This window comes from Alligator sinensis, unplaced genomic scaffold (genome assembly GCF_000455745.1).
Source record: "Alligator sinensis unplaced genomic scaffold, ASM45574v1 scaffold777_1, whole genome shotgun sequence".
Taxonomy (NCBI): Eukaryota; Metazoa; Chordata; order Crocodylia; family Alligatoridae; genus Alligator; species Alligator sinensis.
Window position 1 is genome coordinate 885,908 of NW_005841882.1, and position 16,825 is coordinate 902,732.

General features: G+C 44.2%; 1 protein-coding gene across 10 annotated transcripts in view; it reads left to right on the forward strand.

Moving 5' to 3' along the window:
- SPATA13 (spermatogenesis associated 13) overlaps window positions 1–16,825 on the forward strand; it is a 126,959-nt gene that overhangs the window by 56,044 nt on the left and 54,090 nt on the right. For 4 of the 10 annotated variants that reach the window (XM_025196603.1, XM_025196609.1, XM_025196610.1 and 1 more), the window contains one exon: window positions 7,411–9,207. In XM_025196603.1, coding sequence (XP_025052388.1) covers window positions 7,411–9,207 — 1,797 coding nt within the window. Of the gene's footprint in view, window positions 1–5,080; window positions 6,140–6,376; window positions 6,560–7,410; window positions 9,208–16,825 lie in introns of those variants that run through there. The other 6 variants (XM_025196606.1, XM_025196605.1, XM_025196604.1 and 3 more) reach the window with 6 other exon arrangements.

Here is a 16,825-nt window from a genome sequence, read left to right on the forward strand (position 1 = left end):
GTCTTCAAGAGGAGGTTGGATATGCATCTAGCTGGGGTCATCTAGACCCAGCTCTCTTTCCTGCCTATGCAGGAGGTCGGACTTGATGATCTATTGAGGTCCCTTCCGACCCTAACATCTATGAATCTATGAATCTTCTGTCATAGATTCTTTGAATCCCAAGCTGACCAAAATATCTTTTGGCTCTATTATTTCTGTATTACAGTTACAAATAGAAACAGACTAAATCCATTAAAAGCTAACATAAATATAAAATCAAATAAATCAGTGTATTCATGCAAGTTCGTTTGGAGTTGCACATACAAACCTGCTCCTGTTCTTCACTTTTAAATTCTACAAAATAAGGACTTGATCTTACCTCTGCAGAAGCCAGTCATGGAGCTGCTGTTAACTTTAGTTGGGAGCATGACTCCGCTGAATGCCCCCAGTGGGACTTCTCAGTAGGTAGAGTTCTTTCCTATGGGATTAATCACTTGCAGGATAAGAACTCTGGTCAGTGGCAGATGCAAACAGAAGGGCCAAATTGCAACATTGGCAGATTATTGTAAAGCAACCTTGACAACATGCTTGTTACTGTTTTAATGAAAAAGAATCAGTTGTCTTAATGCTACTCAGTAGTTGCGGTTAAATTAGGGTGCCTTTTAATGTAAGGTGTTTTATCTGGAAATCAGTGAGGATACTGTAGTTCTTCCCTTGCTCCACAACTTGTGGAGTGATGCCAAATGTTGGGGTTTTATTTTGTTTTTCCTCAGGAGTTCCTGGAATAATAAGGTCCCATTCTTGTTCTTTTTGTGCATATATCTTGAGAGCATTCTATCCTTTTATAAAGCATTCTTGTCATTAAAAAAAAAGTTAAGAGTATTAAGGGAAACAATGACTAAATATTCATATATGAGCATCATCGTGGGAGTTGGGCTTTCTTACCTCCTACCCCCGCTTTTTTAGGAGTGCCCTTTCATATACATAGGGCACACCTACACAAAATGCATCAATGTACATTATAGATGTGCGTCTATACGTGCACATACTTAATGCATGAAAATGGCAAAAATAGGCTAATCACAGCTAAATTTGATACTTGCAAATGCAGGTATTAAATTTAGGTGTGATTAGCTAAAGCCCATTAATGCACATCTAGATGCCACCTGGCACTAACTTTAGTGCTGGGTCTGCCCAGCCAGTAGGGGCACACGGCAGGGCTGCAAGGACTTGGCACTAACTTTATTGCCAACTCCCTGTAAGTGTAGACACCTGCCAAAAATTGCTTAAATGTATTAGCTTAATGAGCATTAAATTAAGGCCAGTTTAAATGCATGTGTAGATGCACCCAAAGTGACAGAAATATTCTCATTCAGACTTTGCACCCTGAGATTAAGTAGGATGACAGTCTTGATTTGTTAAGAGCTGTTGACATATAGCCATTGATATACTATGATTGCTTTACAAAATCAACAGCTACCAAAACTTCTATTTAATTTTCTAATTTATCTAGCTCCTTCAGCATGAAAGAGTTTACCATAATATCCCCTCTCCTGTGTCCCAATTCTTTTTTATCATCTTTCTCCACCTGTATTACACTTCAAGTAATCCTTCTCAGTACTTGTCACATGCACATTTAAACCTCTTTTAAAAATCAAGGGCTCAAACTTCTAGGGCAAGTGTTTCATTTTTGTTTCTATATATATGTTTTATTCATTGTTTAATAATTACTAATGATCTTGTGAATATACAAATCTGGAATTTATTCTTGTAGTTCTTCTATTCCTTAATTGCTGTACTTAGTCTCCCACAGTTTACACTTCCAGGACAATCACTGATTGAATTACATTCTTTGTTATTCAGCAGGGGTCAAATTATTAGTCTGAAAATAATAGGGTATAGTGCAACTTCTCTGAAGAACCTATAAAAGCGCTGTTCAGTTTTTATTTCCATCTTTTAGCACAGGCTCTAGTGGCAAATAACATCTTCTCAAGAAAGGAACAACTGAAAAAAACCCACTAGTTCTCTTTAAAACCATCTTGTTTTTTTTGTTTTTTTTAAAGAAGTTTGAATAACACATTGGATTGGTAGAAGAGTGGAACATACATCTTTATTTACTGAAACTTTGGCTTCTTGTACCTGTTGGGCATCCCTTTGTAGAAATATTCTGCTATACAATAGAATAATGTTTCAAAACCAAAAAAATCAATTATGAGCCTTATTTTTTTCTTTCTTAAAGTCTGGCAAATATACTGATAAATTTGGTCTGACATTTTTTATCTTGGTATGATTGCACATAGTATATTTCTAGGTGCCTAATTTAAAAAAGGATATCCAGATTAAGGAGAATGTACAGAAAGTTGTTAGGGGTACAATAGCAAGCTGCATTCTCTGATAATATTCACCAAAATTTCCCAGAAATTCAGCATATAAGCAAGGGTAGACTTTGACTCCATTAAATTGCAGAAGTCAGAAATGGGGTTTAGCATGTTACTTTGTGGGATTATTGAACCTAAATCCATAAACCCAACACATTGTTCTCCAAGTCCTTCCTCAAAACCTCTATCACCTTATTCAGTAATGCACACATGAGACTACAACCTGGTAATAGCTAAGCAGGTGGGGAACTATGACTGCTACCACTACTGGTTAACTGTCCCATAGATAGGATTGTATTTATTTGTTACCCCCATTCCTCCCATCCAAATTTGGCCCATTTGCTTGTTCTGTCAGAGTATCAGAAAGAATTTCCTCACTGCGAGGGTAGTTAAGCATTGGGATGGATTACCTATCTCTATTTTTGGAAGTTTTTAAAAGTAGGTAAGACAGACACTGGTTTAGATTGGTTTAGACAGGGAGTAGAGGGTTGAATAAGATGACCTCCTGAGGCCCCTTCTGTTCCCAGAGATCCCAGGGTCAAAAAAACAAGCACGGAAAAAAGTGGGGCGGCACACATGGCTGCAGTGTGCATCACCCAAAACCGGAGCCTGGCCCATCAGAGCCATGCTCTGGCTGCTGGCCAGGCTCTAAGCTGCAGGAGTACTGCAGCTGCAGTTTCCTCAGCCCCCAGGGCTCCAGGTAAGGCTGCTGGGGCCAGCACAGTAGCTGGCCCCAGCTTCCTCTACCCAACCTGGGGCAACCTGCTACATGCCAGAGGGTGCATGGCACAGGTGTCCCCTGGGGACAAGTAGCCGTGGCACAAGGTGTGCTGCTGTTTCTTGTCTCCAGGGTACCAAATGCTCTGGTTGCTGTGCAGTCATTTAGCACTTGTGTATGCAAATACAGTACTAAATGCGCAGTAACAACTGCACAGTCGCCATCTTATGTACATACAGCCTATGACACCCTGGTAGAGAATCACCACCCTGGCTGAAATGCTGCTGCTGCTATTGCAATTAGGTTCTTTTGGGGACAGTGGCAAACAGCTCGAGTGGCCTAATATCACTAATGAGATTCAATGTTTAGAGCAGAGTTGTAACCTGGGAATCAAGTATTGGTCTTTAGGAGCTTCTGTTGCGGGGAGGAGGAGGTTTTATTTTTTTCTTTCTTTTTTCATCCAAAAAGTTGGCATGTATGGTCTGACATTTGTATTTAACCAACACCTGGAACAATGGGGCCTCACTGCAATTTAAATATTTAATAAGTAAAATAACACAACATATGGATTAGTTTTTGGTTTTTTTTAAATGTGATTCCATACAAGAAACATTCTGTTTGGATGCCAGGGAGGAGAGGAGAGAGTGAAAAGTGCTCTTGGTGTGTGTCTTCCCTCTTCCTCCCAAATGCTGAAGAGGGGCTTACTTCGTTTAAAGGGCTTACATTGAAACAACTGGGACTGGATTGAAAATCGGAGGTGGGGGATGGGGACAACAACAAATTGACGTTATTGGTAGGGAAAAAGTGGGTTTGGTATGAAGAAGAGAGTGTCTTCTCCAAGATTATTACAGGCAGGTAAAATAGTCTGCCACACTGTATGTCAGATGATGGTGGAAGTCTTTGAAATAACACAGAAGGGGGAGACCAGAATTTAAAGCACATAAAATTTGTAATGTGCTGAGTAACAAATGGGGCATGGGATTCTTCATTTTTTATAGATTCATAGATGCTGGGGTCAGAAGGGACCTCAGCAGATCGAGTCCAATCCCCTACCTAGGCAGGAAAGAGTGGCAGGAAAGAGTACTGGGGTCAGGTGACCCCAGCCAGATGCCTATCCAGCCTTCTCTTAAAGACCCCCAAGGCAGGGGAGCGCACCACCTCCCTTGGAAGCCCATTCCTAATTTTGGCCACCCTTACTGTGAAGAAGTTTTTCCTGATATCTAGCCTAAATCTGCTTTCTGTCAGTTTGTGACCATTGTTCCTTGTTTACACGACCAGACTCATCTCTGGGAAGACCAAATCCAGCTGTGGAGTAACTGTTGAAATCAGTGGTGTTGTGCTAGGAATAGATGTGGCCTTATGCATTTTTAAATGAAAAAAAGTGAGTGCTTTACACAGGTGGCCATACATGGGAGCGGTGAAGTTTTAAGTGCAGTTACTTAGAAAAGAAGCTAGAGATGAAGGGAAATAGTCTCCAGCAAAGCAAAGGAGAGCACAGCTGGCAGAGAAAACGCAGAACCCTGGGCCTGGCAAGGGACATGGGGGAGGGGGCAAGACTTCTGTGACTGGAGGGTGGTGAAAGTTGGAAAGCAAAGGCGACCAGCTAAAGGGCTGAAACGACTCTGGCTCCATCCTCCCACACCTCCTTCCTCCTCTGCCACTAACCGGCCTCCGGCTCCAAGGGCAGTTAGCAGAAATCGGGCTGTGAACGCCTTCCTTTTGAATTAGCCGGCACTGCCGCGTCTGCCCCCGCCCGCCTTGCTCTTCCTCGGGTTTGTTACTTCCCACAGGAGCGCGGCGCAGCCAGCCTCCTCCCTGAAACAAGGGGCAACCACGACTCCTCGTAGAGGCGACCCCTTTTATAAAACCAAAGAGATTTTTGCAAAAAAAGAAAAAAAAAAGTCTTTAATTGCAAGCTTTTCGGGCACCAACCCCTGGGGGCGCGGCTCAGCAGGGGCGTTATTTATCATCACTCGCTAGTCCCGGGTCAGCCTTGTTTTGTTTGCAGATAAAGGGGGCGCGGGCTCTGCGGAGTCTCCTTGCCCCGCGGAGGAGCCCCGTAGCCCCTCCCCTGCTTGCGGAGCAGCCCGGCCCGGCCCGGGAGCAACCTTTGACTCCGCAGCCGGGAGGTGGTGCAAGCGCGAGGAGCAGCGTCCCGCAGCCGCGCTTCCCCTCCCCTCCCCTGGGTCCCGCTGCTGCGGGGCGGGGCGGGAGCGGCCGGGGGAGCCGCGCTGCGGAAGGGCTCGTGCTGGCGCCGCTGCCCGCGCCGGGCTGCTCCCAGGTAAGGCGGGCGCGGGGCAGGTGCCTCGGCCTCGGGCTGGGGCAAGAGGCGCTAGTTATTCGCCGTGTTTCTCCTCTCTTCTCAGCGAGGCGGCGGGTGCCACGGAGGAGCTCTGGTGACTCGCAAGTTGTGAAACAGGCTTTGCTTCTGGGGTGGCCAAGCGGTGTTTGCCCCGCCGGAGTAGCCCCCCTTGGAGATGACAAGCCGGGCAGCGGGGTGGGCACGCGGCTCGCGCCGGCCCCGCACCCGGCTCTACAGGCTGCACCGGGGCCAGTTTGAATGAGGGGGTGAAAAACCCACATCTCGCGGGGTTGCAAGCGTCTGCCTGAAAAGCCAACACCAGCAGCCTTGTATCCCCAGAGGGAAGGAGACTTTTTAAAAAAATCCACTGAAAATGAATCTGGAAGACGGGACTAGGTGCGTGAGGGGTGCGGTGGAAAGCCTGCCTGTGAGTGCTTCTCAACGGGGATCTCTGCCCGGTGCTGCCCGAGCGGGCTCCGTGCGGCGGCAGTGGCCTTGGGGAAGGGCGCAGGGGGCTTCATTTACGACCGCAGCTGGTTCAAGCCCTATGAACTGGGCAGCTCTGTCCTCATGCTGTGCCTGAGTGCTTCTCCCAGCTTCTCTGGTTGCTAGGGGGCTGGACTTCCTGCTTCAAATTAGCCCTTAAAGTTCACATGATTACTTGAGACCTTTCAATAAAACGGGAGACAAAGAGCTTGGGAGGCCAAGAGGAACAGATTTGCTGGCTGGCTTTTTACATCGGTTTCCTGGCTGGCTTTTATGGTAGATGTACATTTGCAATCCCCCCCACCCCAATTTGTGTGGTAGGGTCTCCTCTCCACATCCAGGCAGGGGCTGAGTCCTGACCCTCCTGGCCCTGGCAAAGGTTGGCCATACCCAAGGACGCCGCCCGGGCTCTCGGGATGAAGGCAATAGGCTGCGTAGGGGTGGGGGTCTCTGAACGCTTTTTAATGAGAATGAGCTGTTTACTTGCCATTGTTCAACTCTCATCCCTCCCAGCAGCCATGAATGCGGAGTGGAGCTAACCAGAGGGCTGGGAAAGCACAGCCCACCGAGTACTCATCTGGCTGTTTGGAGCAGCTGCCTCCCACATCCAGGGATTCAGCTCTGAAACGTCCCAGTCGTGGCTGCCCTCAGCCACTTTTCCAATTTCAGGCTTCGTACAACAATAGTACAGTACAGGCTAGTGTCCTATGTCGGTGTCGGTTTTTCTCTATCTAAAATACTGGCTTTTACCCTTATTAGCAAAAAGTGATCTGTGCATTTGACTGAGTTTGCCTGCTAGAGGAGCTAAAACACATTTGAGTGCCGTGCATTTATGACTTCAGTGGAACTGCATACATGAATGTGGGGACCAAAATATACACTAGGAAAAGCAGATACACCTGTCAAGGAATTTATAGCTCTGCAAGTTTCCCATCTCTTTGATGGGAATCTTTCCTCCTCATGTGCCTTGGACTTAAAGAACTTAAAACTATGATAAGGAAAACCAGATCACTTTCTTTCTGTAAAATAGTAGGTGTGGCTTCTTGTTTTTTAAGTTTTATATTTTCCTTGAAGTTAACTGTAAAATAAAGAGCAAGGCAAGCATTTCAGTCTTGGTATTACATTTCTTGTAACATCATGCTAAATATTGCTTTAGTGGTGGGATTCTGTTTGCTTAAAACGCACACTTATTATACCCAATTAATAACTCGTATAACATGGCTATTCTAAAGTGGCATTTGATTCTGGTATTTTTAAAAATTTAATTTCCTGTATTTGAGTCAGAGAAATAAATATAAAATTACGTGATATTGATCTTTTAAAGGATAACAGAACAGAACACCAGTATCTCCTTTGTTATTTAAAACTGAGCTGCCAACAACTTTCCCTCACCACATACAGCTTTTGTTTAGTTAAGTGTTCATTGTTTTGGGGTTTTTTTAATGCATGTGAACCAAACTTCCTTTTGTATGGAGAAATGTAGGAAACAAGTCATTAATTGCTGTCACTTTTTTTTTTTTTTTTTTTTTTTTTTTTTTTAAATGTAGGCAGTGCAATCTAGAGATCTCAGCTCACACAGTAGAAGTGAAGAAAAGGCAACAAAACTTTCAGCAAATGAAGGGCAGAAACATTGGTCAACTGTTGAAGATTGTATTGTGGATTTGAGCTATAATACCCTCTGTCCTCATGCCTACAGCCTTGAGAACATGACAACATTTCAGAATGGCTGCAGAAATGGAACCACTATTACCTGTATAGTTATGGAAAATAAAGAACCAAGAAGTATAACTAGCTCGTCCTGTCACAATGGGGAATGCATTACCAGCAACAATCATGAAGAGGAAATACAAGATGACAAAGTCAGCCCTTCAAAGCTCATGCGCTTTTTCTCTACCCCAAGGGAACAAACTAACTCAAATTCGGAAAGGCCTCGCTCTCTGATTGTGATGGGCAACTCCTCGACATGGAATGCTTTGTCTTCCCTTAGAAAAATGGGATCTTTCAAGAAATTAAAATCTTCAGTTCTTCAAGGAATTCAGGCTAGGGAAAACGTGGATCTCTTAAATGAAAACACTGTGGGAAAACATGTCTCAAATGGTGCAGTGGTGAGAGTTCATACTAACAGGTATTCTTATTCAGGGCCTTTGCATGATTTACAGAATTCAGTGGATGGTTTAGCTTCTGATTGTTCTGACATTGAGGAAAGCGATGATTCCTTCCTGAGGAATACTCATCGATCACGCAGCATCCGACGTGCTTATGGTGTTGGCCGTATAAATTTACTAGACACTGATAAAATTCAGTCTCACCAGAACTGCATCCAGCCAACCTCTCCTGTCATGCATGAACCAAAGATCTGTGAAATCTTCGTGAAAGATCCTGAAAACAACAGGATCATCTACAGGAGGAGTAAAAGTACAGATAACTTAAACTTTTTGAAAAAAAGTTCATTCAAACGGAAGTCCACCACAAACCTTACTGACCTCAAGGTGGCAAGTGACAAACAGATGCCACAACGGACAGTAAGCATGTCTTCGGCTGACTCGGACAAAGTCAATGGAAACCCAGAGAGAAGGTCCAAACGCTGGAAGAGCCCTATCAGGGCGAAAGATTTTGACAGAGTTTTGAAACTTGTAAGCAATGTTACTGAAGTGGCATGGAAAAAAGATGGTCCTAAGAGCACAACTCCTCCTCCTTCCAGTGAACAAACCCAGAGGACAAGGCCAAACAGCAGACTACATGATGACTATTCCCGCAGAGTTTCAAGAAGCACTGAGAATGACAGAAGGAGGTATATATCACCCATGTCCAGTCCTGAATCTACCTTTTCTGGACCTCCTTATTTCCACAGCCCAACTGTTTCTCAGGATACAGACACTGAAACAAGTGATCTTACTGTTGAAGCCAAAAGCCTTGGGACCTCCTTGGGTGTCCTTGAGGCTGTTAGTTCATCACCTACTTTAAATGACCATAGTCCACTTCCTAACGAAGTGTTTTATGTGGACCCTGAACCAAAAAATACCAGCCAGTTTACATTTGAATCCGAGCAGCTTAGTGCCCCTGTTAGGCCTACTGCTCCTAAACCTCAGAGCCCTAGTACTGAGAAGGTCAAGTGCAATAGTAACTTCCATTGTCCAAATCATCACAGCACATTATCACTGAGCTCAATGGAAAGTGAGGAAAGATCTGAGATGCCTGCACCCAAGTTGGGGAGAAATCCTGTTTGCTTCCAGGACTCAGTACAGACTATGTATTATGATGATGGAAATGAAGACAGTGGCATCAGCAGCCACTCTCAGCTGAGCCTCAATTTAGCTTCTGGCACGGAAGAAAAAAAGGAAGAGGTAAGAACACTACATGTAAGATGTTAATGTTACAGGGTTTATATATATAAAAAAATAAATAAATGCAGAAGATGACAACCTGAATATCGTCAGCTGTTGCAGCTTGTAAGTGCTAAATTATGCTGACAGCCAGCTAGCAAACTTTGTTATATATTCTGTGTGGAAGTTAACATTAGAATGTATTCCCTTTGTGCATTATGTCAAAGGAGATGTTGGCAGCCAGGCTGTTTAGGTACATTTTTCAAGGGTGGTTTATGGCTTCAAGTTATTCCACCATGCCGTGTGGCTGCTAGGTTTTACCAAGCAAAGCAGAGTTCAGGTGGACCAGTTCTAGGCTGAGAGATCTTTGAAGAACACTTTGGTGCTCACTGAAGTGGTGGTGATTCACAGCACACTTTCTTGGGAGTGTCTCCAGAAAATGGTAATGTTTTTGAAGCTGTCGGGGGTGAACAGCACCAACTACATTAAATATTCTATCATTGTTTTACTGTGCATTAATGGCACTGTGTGTTGGTAAATGTAAATATTTAGCTGTGTATTTCAAAAACAATCAATTATTTTACTGGTGGGTGTCTATTAATGTTTTAAAGTCTGGGTGGTGACTTAAGAAATATAATGTTGGAAAGCATAATAAGTTTTCATCATGCCTAATTTACACTTTCAGTACTGTTAGTGGATGTGGGTAATTACATTGCTGCATCTTTGAAGTGCATCAGTGGAGCAAAAGTAAGGTCTTGTTTAGGGAGGGAGGGAGGGAGGGTGGGGAAGGGCTGCAGCACTGGAGTTACACTAATATGACTGTATCTGTGCACAGCTTTAAACCATGGTTTACACCAGCACTTGCAGTCCTCCCCATTGCAAGTTACAGTTCAGACTGCAGCACACTTATGCGCAGAGTTTGGAATTATAACTGCATCCATTCACAACCCCCCCATCTTCAAAAAACAAACAAACAAATCAAGCAGATCTCCCAAGAGCAAGACTTAGACTTTAAGGGTGCCTATACTTGTGTGCTGATGCATTCTGATTAAAATGTGTCAGAGCAGCTTCGATTTAAATAGAACGCTCCAGCATACTGAGGTATCTCATGTACTCAGAGTCCTGCGTTCCAGAATGGCCACGGGGCACGTTAGCTAAAGTTCATCAACAAGCTTTAGTTAAAGTGCCTCCCTGGCCATTTTGAAACGTGGGCTGCTGAATACATGAAATGCTGCAGCATTTTATTTGGATTAGCTCCCATTATAATGACTGAGGCACTGGTGGGCTTCCACAGTGCTTTAAAATTGTAAATATATCAACAAAACACTGATCAATTAATACCTATGTGTGTGTATATATTTGTGTGTATGTGTATACTCTGATCAAATATATATATTAATTGATCAGAGTATATTTACAATTTTAGTGATATGGAAATCTAACTGATTGTGTGTATGTGTGTGTACATGTGGAAAAGCACAGTTTTGGGGGGTTTTATCAGAGAATTTGGGATTTTTAAACAGGGAAAACCAGGATCCCTCTTGATCAGACATCTTTGTGGGGCCAAAACCATGTAGCTTCATTCTATAGTTATCACACCCAGAGAGTATGTAAGGTGATGCTTTTAAACAGCTTGTGTATGCATGGGAAAATAGTTGTATATGCATACATGTCAGTTTACTGCCTGGGAAACAAAGTATGGAATAGTTTTGGTGGCTGAACTAATGTAGCAGATCTGCCATCTAGTGGTGAACAAAGATCATGACATGGTAGAGCTGAAATAATTCCCTTCTGCTGCACAGACTCGATTTAAAATGCATATGTTCATTGGAAAGATACAGGTTGCTACTGCTCTAGTTTTAATATTGCAATCCATCCTTTTTGTAGCAATATAAAAATAACATCTGCCAAGACCCTTAAACTGTGAGGCAGTTCTGGCCTTCTCTTTGAGAGGACTGGCTATAGTTAGTTGTCTAAAGGTCAAATACTCTAGTCTTAGTTTCTTCTATCCAGGCAACTAGTAGGGATTGCACCACTGAAAAATGAACTCCTTGAAATTGTTAATCTATGGTCATAGACAGACCAGCTACCCAGAGTGCTCCAGATGCCTTTGAAGTGTTCCAAACAGTGAGGGTGCCGATGTTCCCACCAAAGCAGCACTTCAGAAATGATCTTTGAGAAAAAAAGAACACTTTGAAGCACTTCCTTAAATGTCTGCACCTTCCAGCGGTGCTCTGTACCCCACAGTGCTCTGCTTTCCCGTGGCTGGGGGGGCGAGGGGATAGAGTGTGCCAGACAGCCAGGGAGTGCTTTCCAGTGTGCTGGGAGCCTCCAGGGGCTGAGGGGCTCAAGGAAATGCCTTTACAGACCTTTTGAAGTTCTGGGCAGGGTGGTGGGGGTGGAGGGTGGTGGAATGCAGTTCTGTATAGGGCTCAAATGCTTAGTATCTGAAATGCTCCATGCTTTGGGACCTATCTGTCTCTGTCCTCAGTCTGACCAGAGTAGGGGACTGAGGGGTAGTCTGTATTACGGAGGCTTTACTGGTATAGTTAGTTCCCTAGTTGAGCTGCATCTCATACTAGAAAAATAAATTCCTTTTGCTGGCTCTAGCTACATCACTACCTCCCTGAATTATATCAGCTGTATCAGATTCTTTGGCCAGTATAAGCAGTGTCTGCAAAGGGGCCAGCATAATATATCAATATTGATTAGAAGTGTGACTTCCCCTCTCCCTGCCACCCCCGCTCCCCAGCACATGCACATACTCTAGCTAGGCTGACTAGACTTAGCTGGGTAGGGCTGGCCTATGCTACAATCTGTACTAAATTCAATTAAATTGGTACCACACCCATGTGTGGACAGTTTAATCATCCTAACAGTTTTAATTTAATTTCTGTCAGTTCCTTACTAAGTATACAGCACTCTGAAACTAATTAAAGAGTATGCAAACAAAGAATGCATAATTTAGTTTAGTTGGTTTTCTCCAATTTTTTGGGGCGTACAATTATTTTTGTATAGACAAGGGGCTTATATTTCCATCAGGTACCACATCTTTTTACTCTCTCAGGCACCAGATGCCAATCTCTGCATGATGTCTTTCTGTAGCATTTGTATTAGACACTTCCTTTTTAACTGGTGTCAGTGGATGATCAAACATGATGTGTTGGGAGTAGTTCCCATGCTCTTTGCCTCCTGAAAGAAGTGAGCCATAAAATAAACATGCATTATTGTAAAGAGTGACAAAAATGTAGTACCTTTTACTGGTTTGATTGTGGTCTTGCATGTACCCTTAAGGTTACTAAAATGAGTTGTTTTTCTGAATTTGGCCCATTTGTACATGTATACATGTCAGAAGAAATTAAATTCTTCAGTGCATTGGTTCTATCTATGAAAGAACTACAAGACACTTAAGCAGCCTGGGTGATAACTATGCACCAAATTTTACTATTTATTTAAGCACAGGACCCTAACTGCATGATAGCAAGGGAATTGTGACTCTACATTGCATCAGGAAGACAGTTCTGCTGTACCTGTGATTGAAAGCGACTTAGTTTTAAAGGCTGACTATACTAAGTGCTCTGAAATTCATGTGTTAACAGTGCTGATTGTCTCTAAATTTGATATGCCTCATATGGATGTGGAGTAGGATAAGTGGTTCAAATTTTGGGGTCATTTAGCAAGGAATTCCCAAGACACAGCCCCTCGCCCTCCCCTGCATTGTTCACAGATGTGGTATGTGGATCATCTGATGTTTTGTTGCACATTCCTGGGGCTCATGGCTCTCAGTCCTTCCCATTTTGATCTCTGTCACTCAGGATTGAACTGAGTTAGTGCCTAGCCCTTTCCCCATCTTGAGGATGGGGAAAATAACTGAAAAAAGTTATTAAGGATAACATTTGTAACACTAGATTAATGTGAACTTGCCCGAGAAGCAGGGCAAAATGGCCTTTTGAGTTTTTTGTGCTGCTTTGGTTAGCCTGCAGTCAGTTTCTAAGCTAGCTTAGATATCTCTGCTCAATACTGTTGGTTCGGTTCTGTCACTGTGGTGTAGACATATCTTAAGAAAGCAAATTGTTTCAGGTGTACCTGGCTTGGTTCTGTTAATGCAGCTGGAGGCTTTGCAAATTCTCTGTCCTGGTAACTGTGGGGGACAGTGGCTTAAGGTGACGTAGTCTGGTCATTGAACCTGGGCTGCCCTCATGTACTCCCCGTGACAACTTTGGGTGACTTTACATGTGTGTTGTTGGGATGAGGGGGTGATTTAATTAGAGCGGCTCTCAGGAGCCACTCTAATTAAAGTGCCCGCAGCATCTTGTGTATCCAACATCCAGTGCTTCAAAACATTCAGTGAGTTTTAGTTAAAGCGCCCCATGGCCATTTTGAAGCACAGGGATGTTAAATACATGTGACGGCCTGGCTGCTCCAATGTGTGCTAATTAACATGCGCCAAAGCAAACGTGTGTAGGTGCCCTTTAAGTCCATGTTAGTTGGACTCTACAGTAGTTCCATTTTTTTGGAAGTTTTTGCATTGAGACTAAAACACTTTGGTTTATATCCTACAAACAGACCTGATTATTTTTTAAGCATTTTCAAGGGAACCGGCACTTAATTAAATCAACGAATTACTCTAGTAAGCAATTAGGGCAATTATGACTAGAGGTGCACCGATAATTCGGTCTGGTGTCAGATCAGCACCGATATAAAAAAAATTAATCGTATTGGAAATTGACCTGATGTGGCCGATTAATTTCTCTGATAAATGCCTGTATGCGCGCACAGCCACAGTGCAGCACACAGGCAGTGAGGAGCACAGCCCAGCAGCTTGGAGAGCTGCTTGCAACTGGTAAGTCTGGTGTAGTGGAAGGGGACGGGGCAAGGAAGGGGCATGAGGGGGGCAGATCAAGGCTTCCACAGTGAGGGAGGAGTGGGGCTGAGGCAAGTGCTGCCCAGGTGGGGCAGGGTGGGCGTGGAACAGAGCCATATCTTGTCCATGAGGGGGAGCATCTCCTGCTGCTGTGTGCCACTTGTGTGGGAACCGCTGGTCCGGTGGCTCGTCTGGTGCTCACCCACTTGTCCTGGAGGGTATGGGAGGGGCATGTGCCCCTGGATTTGCATGGGGTGGGGTGGGGCAGGCTGGGGCTGGAGCTCTTCCTCACCTGCCCTGTCCCATGCAGATCTGGGGGCACCCCACCGCCCTCCTGGACGAACAGTGGGAGCTGCTGGACAAGCGGGCGAGCGCCAGATCAGTGGCTCCCAGATGAGCAGTGCACAGTGGTGGGAGCCCCTCCACCCCCAAACAAGCTGTGGCTCTGTCCCATGCCCAGTCCTGCCCTGGCTGGGCAGTGCTTGCCTCAGCCACTCTCTTAGCTCTAGCCCCAATCCTCCCTGGCCACGGGGGCCTTGATCTGCCCCCTCCATGCCCCTTCTCTCCCCCCTCCCCTTCCACCACACCAAATTTACCATCTGCATGCAGCTGTCCAAGCTGCTGGGCTGGTCTCAGAAATCGGATCAGTATTGGCCAATATGCCTCTTTAAAAATTGAGGCTATTGGTATTGGCCACAAAAAAAATCTCTATCAGTACACCCCTAATTATAACTGGTATCCTTTCCTTTCTTGAATGGTGAAATATATAGTGATCAAATGAAAACAAGTCACTGGATTGTTTGGTCAAGGTGTTCTGCCCAGGCAGCCCCTCCAAATGAGCTGGTTTTAATTTTTCTTTTTTTATGTTTGTTTAGAGTGTCTTGGTCTAGAGCTAGGGACTAGTGGGGGGCTAGAAAAACAAAGGGAATGTATGAGGGAGAACACTGAAAGGGGATAGTGTGAGAGCTGTTGTCCTTTGCCAGCTTTCCTGTCCTTTACCTGCTCCAGAACACCGATCTAGGAGGAGCTAATATGGCCATACCTGGTTTACTAGAAACCAGCCTGCTGACCGAAGACTTGAAGAACCAAATTTCCAAAGAAGCAGCTTTTCTATAATACTGTATTTACTCAAATAACAGATGAGGTTTTGCCCCCCAAGTCAGCATAGGGGGGGAAAATACCCCTTATCTTATTCGTATACAAGGGAACAGCATTAAATACATTTTCTACCTTTGAACTACTATCAAAAGCAGCATGTGTTCAGTAATGGAAACCAACTGTGACTGATTAAATGTAGCCAACACTGAGCACGACTATAAATACATGGCCCATATTAGGCAAACATGCTGATAGGAATTTTATCACAGGAATAGGTTTATGCAGCCCACCTGAATAAGATATATGATAGTGCCCATTGTGCTTGGTCCTCTTCAACACCTACTTTTTTTAAAGTCATGGTGAGTCACTACATGGCATGCATTTCCACTTCCTCTTCACCCCTATACCTGAGCTGCACCTTTCTTTCCCATTTCCAAGAATTTCTGTTTTTTAACCAGCCTTAAATGTCTGGCAAATGTCACCAAATGGGACCCCAAATAATTCACCCAGAATTCCTCTGTCAGCCCCTCTGTCAGCCTGTCACATATGATTAGTGTGGCCCTGCCCTCCATGAAGCAAAGCCAAACCAGGTTGCCTTGTTTGCATATACATTTTTGTAGGATCCCAGGACTCCTCATAAGAACACACCGTTCCAGTCATGGGGGGGGTGCTAATTAGCACAGAATCCTTTGTGGCAGGGTATCTGAAGTACACACAGATACTGAAGTGTAGGGTCACCATGGCTTGAAATGCTGCTGGCTCTGCTGTGGCCCAACCCAATGCACTGTATGGTAAACCATGAGCCTTTTGGTTTTGCACTAATACCATGTGTAGTTTGTTCTAAAGTGCTACAGAAAAGTATGATAATGGAGTAACTATGCAAAAAAAATTGCAGCAGTTTAAAAGCTAAAATCTATGAATTCTGGAGGAACTAAGTCTGTAGGTACAATATGCAAATTGCTACAGCTATGTTTATTTCAAGGTCATTTTTTTCAGATTTGCTTCTCCCTTCCATATGTTCAGGGAGAGCAGGGTCTGTTGAGGAGGGGGTTTCAGAGGGAAGAAGCTGGCAGGGGCAGAAGGCAAAGGGCCACCTGACCCCAACACCACCCCCCCCCCCCCCCGATTTTTTTTCTTTCAGGAAACAGGGGTGGGGGGGGAAATTCAAAAAAAAACCCCAAAAATTAATCTCTGCAGTAACAGTGGGAGGGGGGGAAATTCACAACAAACCTCCAATAATTAGATTATATAACCAGAAAATTATAACAAAATTATACGTTTTCCATATATAGAATCTAATTATTGGGGGGAGTCATCCTATTATTAGGGTAGTCTTATATTTAAGTAAATACTGTACTTTGGTGAACAAGATATTTTATCTCTGGAAGCTCAGAAGTGCAGAGAGAGTAGAAATATAAGGAGTGGAAAGTTGTGGCATACTTCCGTGAAGGAATGTGGAGCTGTCTTGCTCTCTTGTATATCCAACACTTGATCTTGCTTTGTCCTAAGTATTCCTCCCTGTGCTGCTTCACTAGGTGAGAAGAAAAGATGGGGAATTTGCCCAGTGTCCACTGCTCCCTCATCAAGGGAAGATGCACACAACTCTTCCTTAGGTTTCTCCTTTCCTCCTACCCTACACTTTTTGTGGGGGGTGAGATAGAGGAGGTGGGAAGAGCG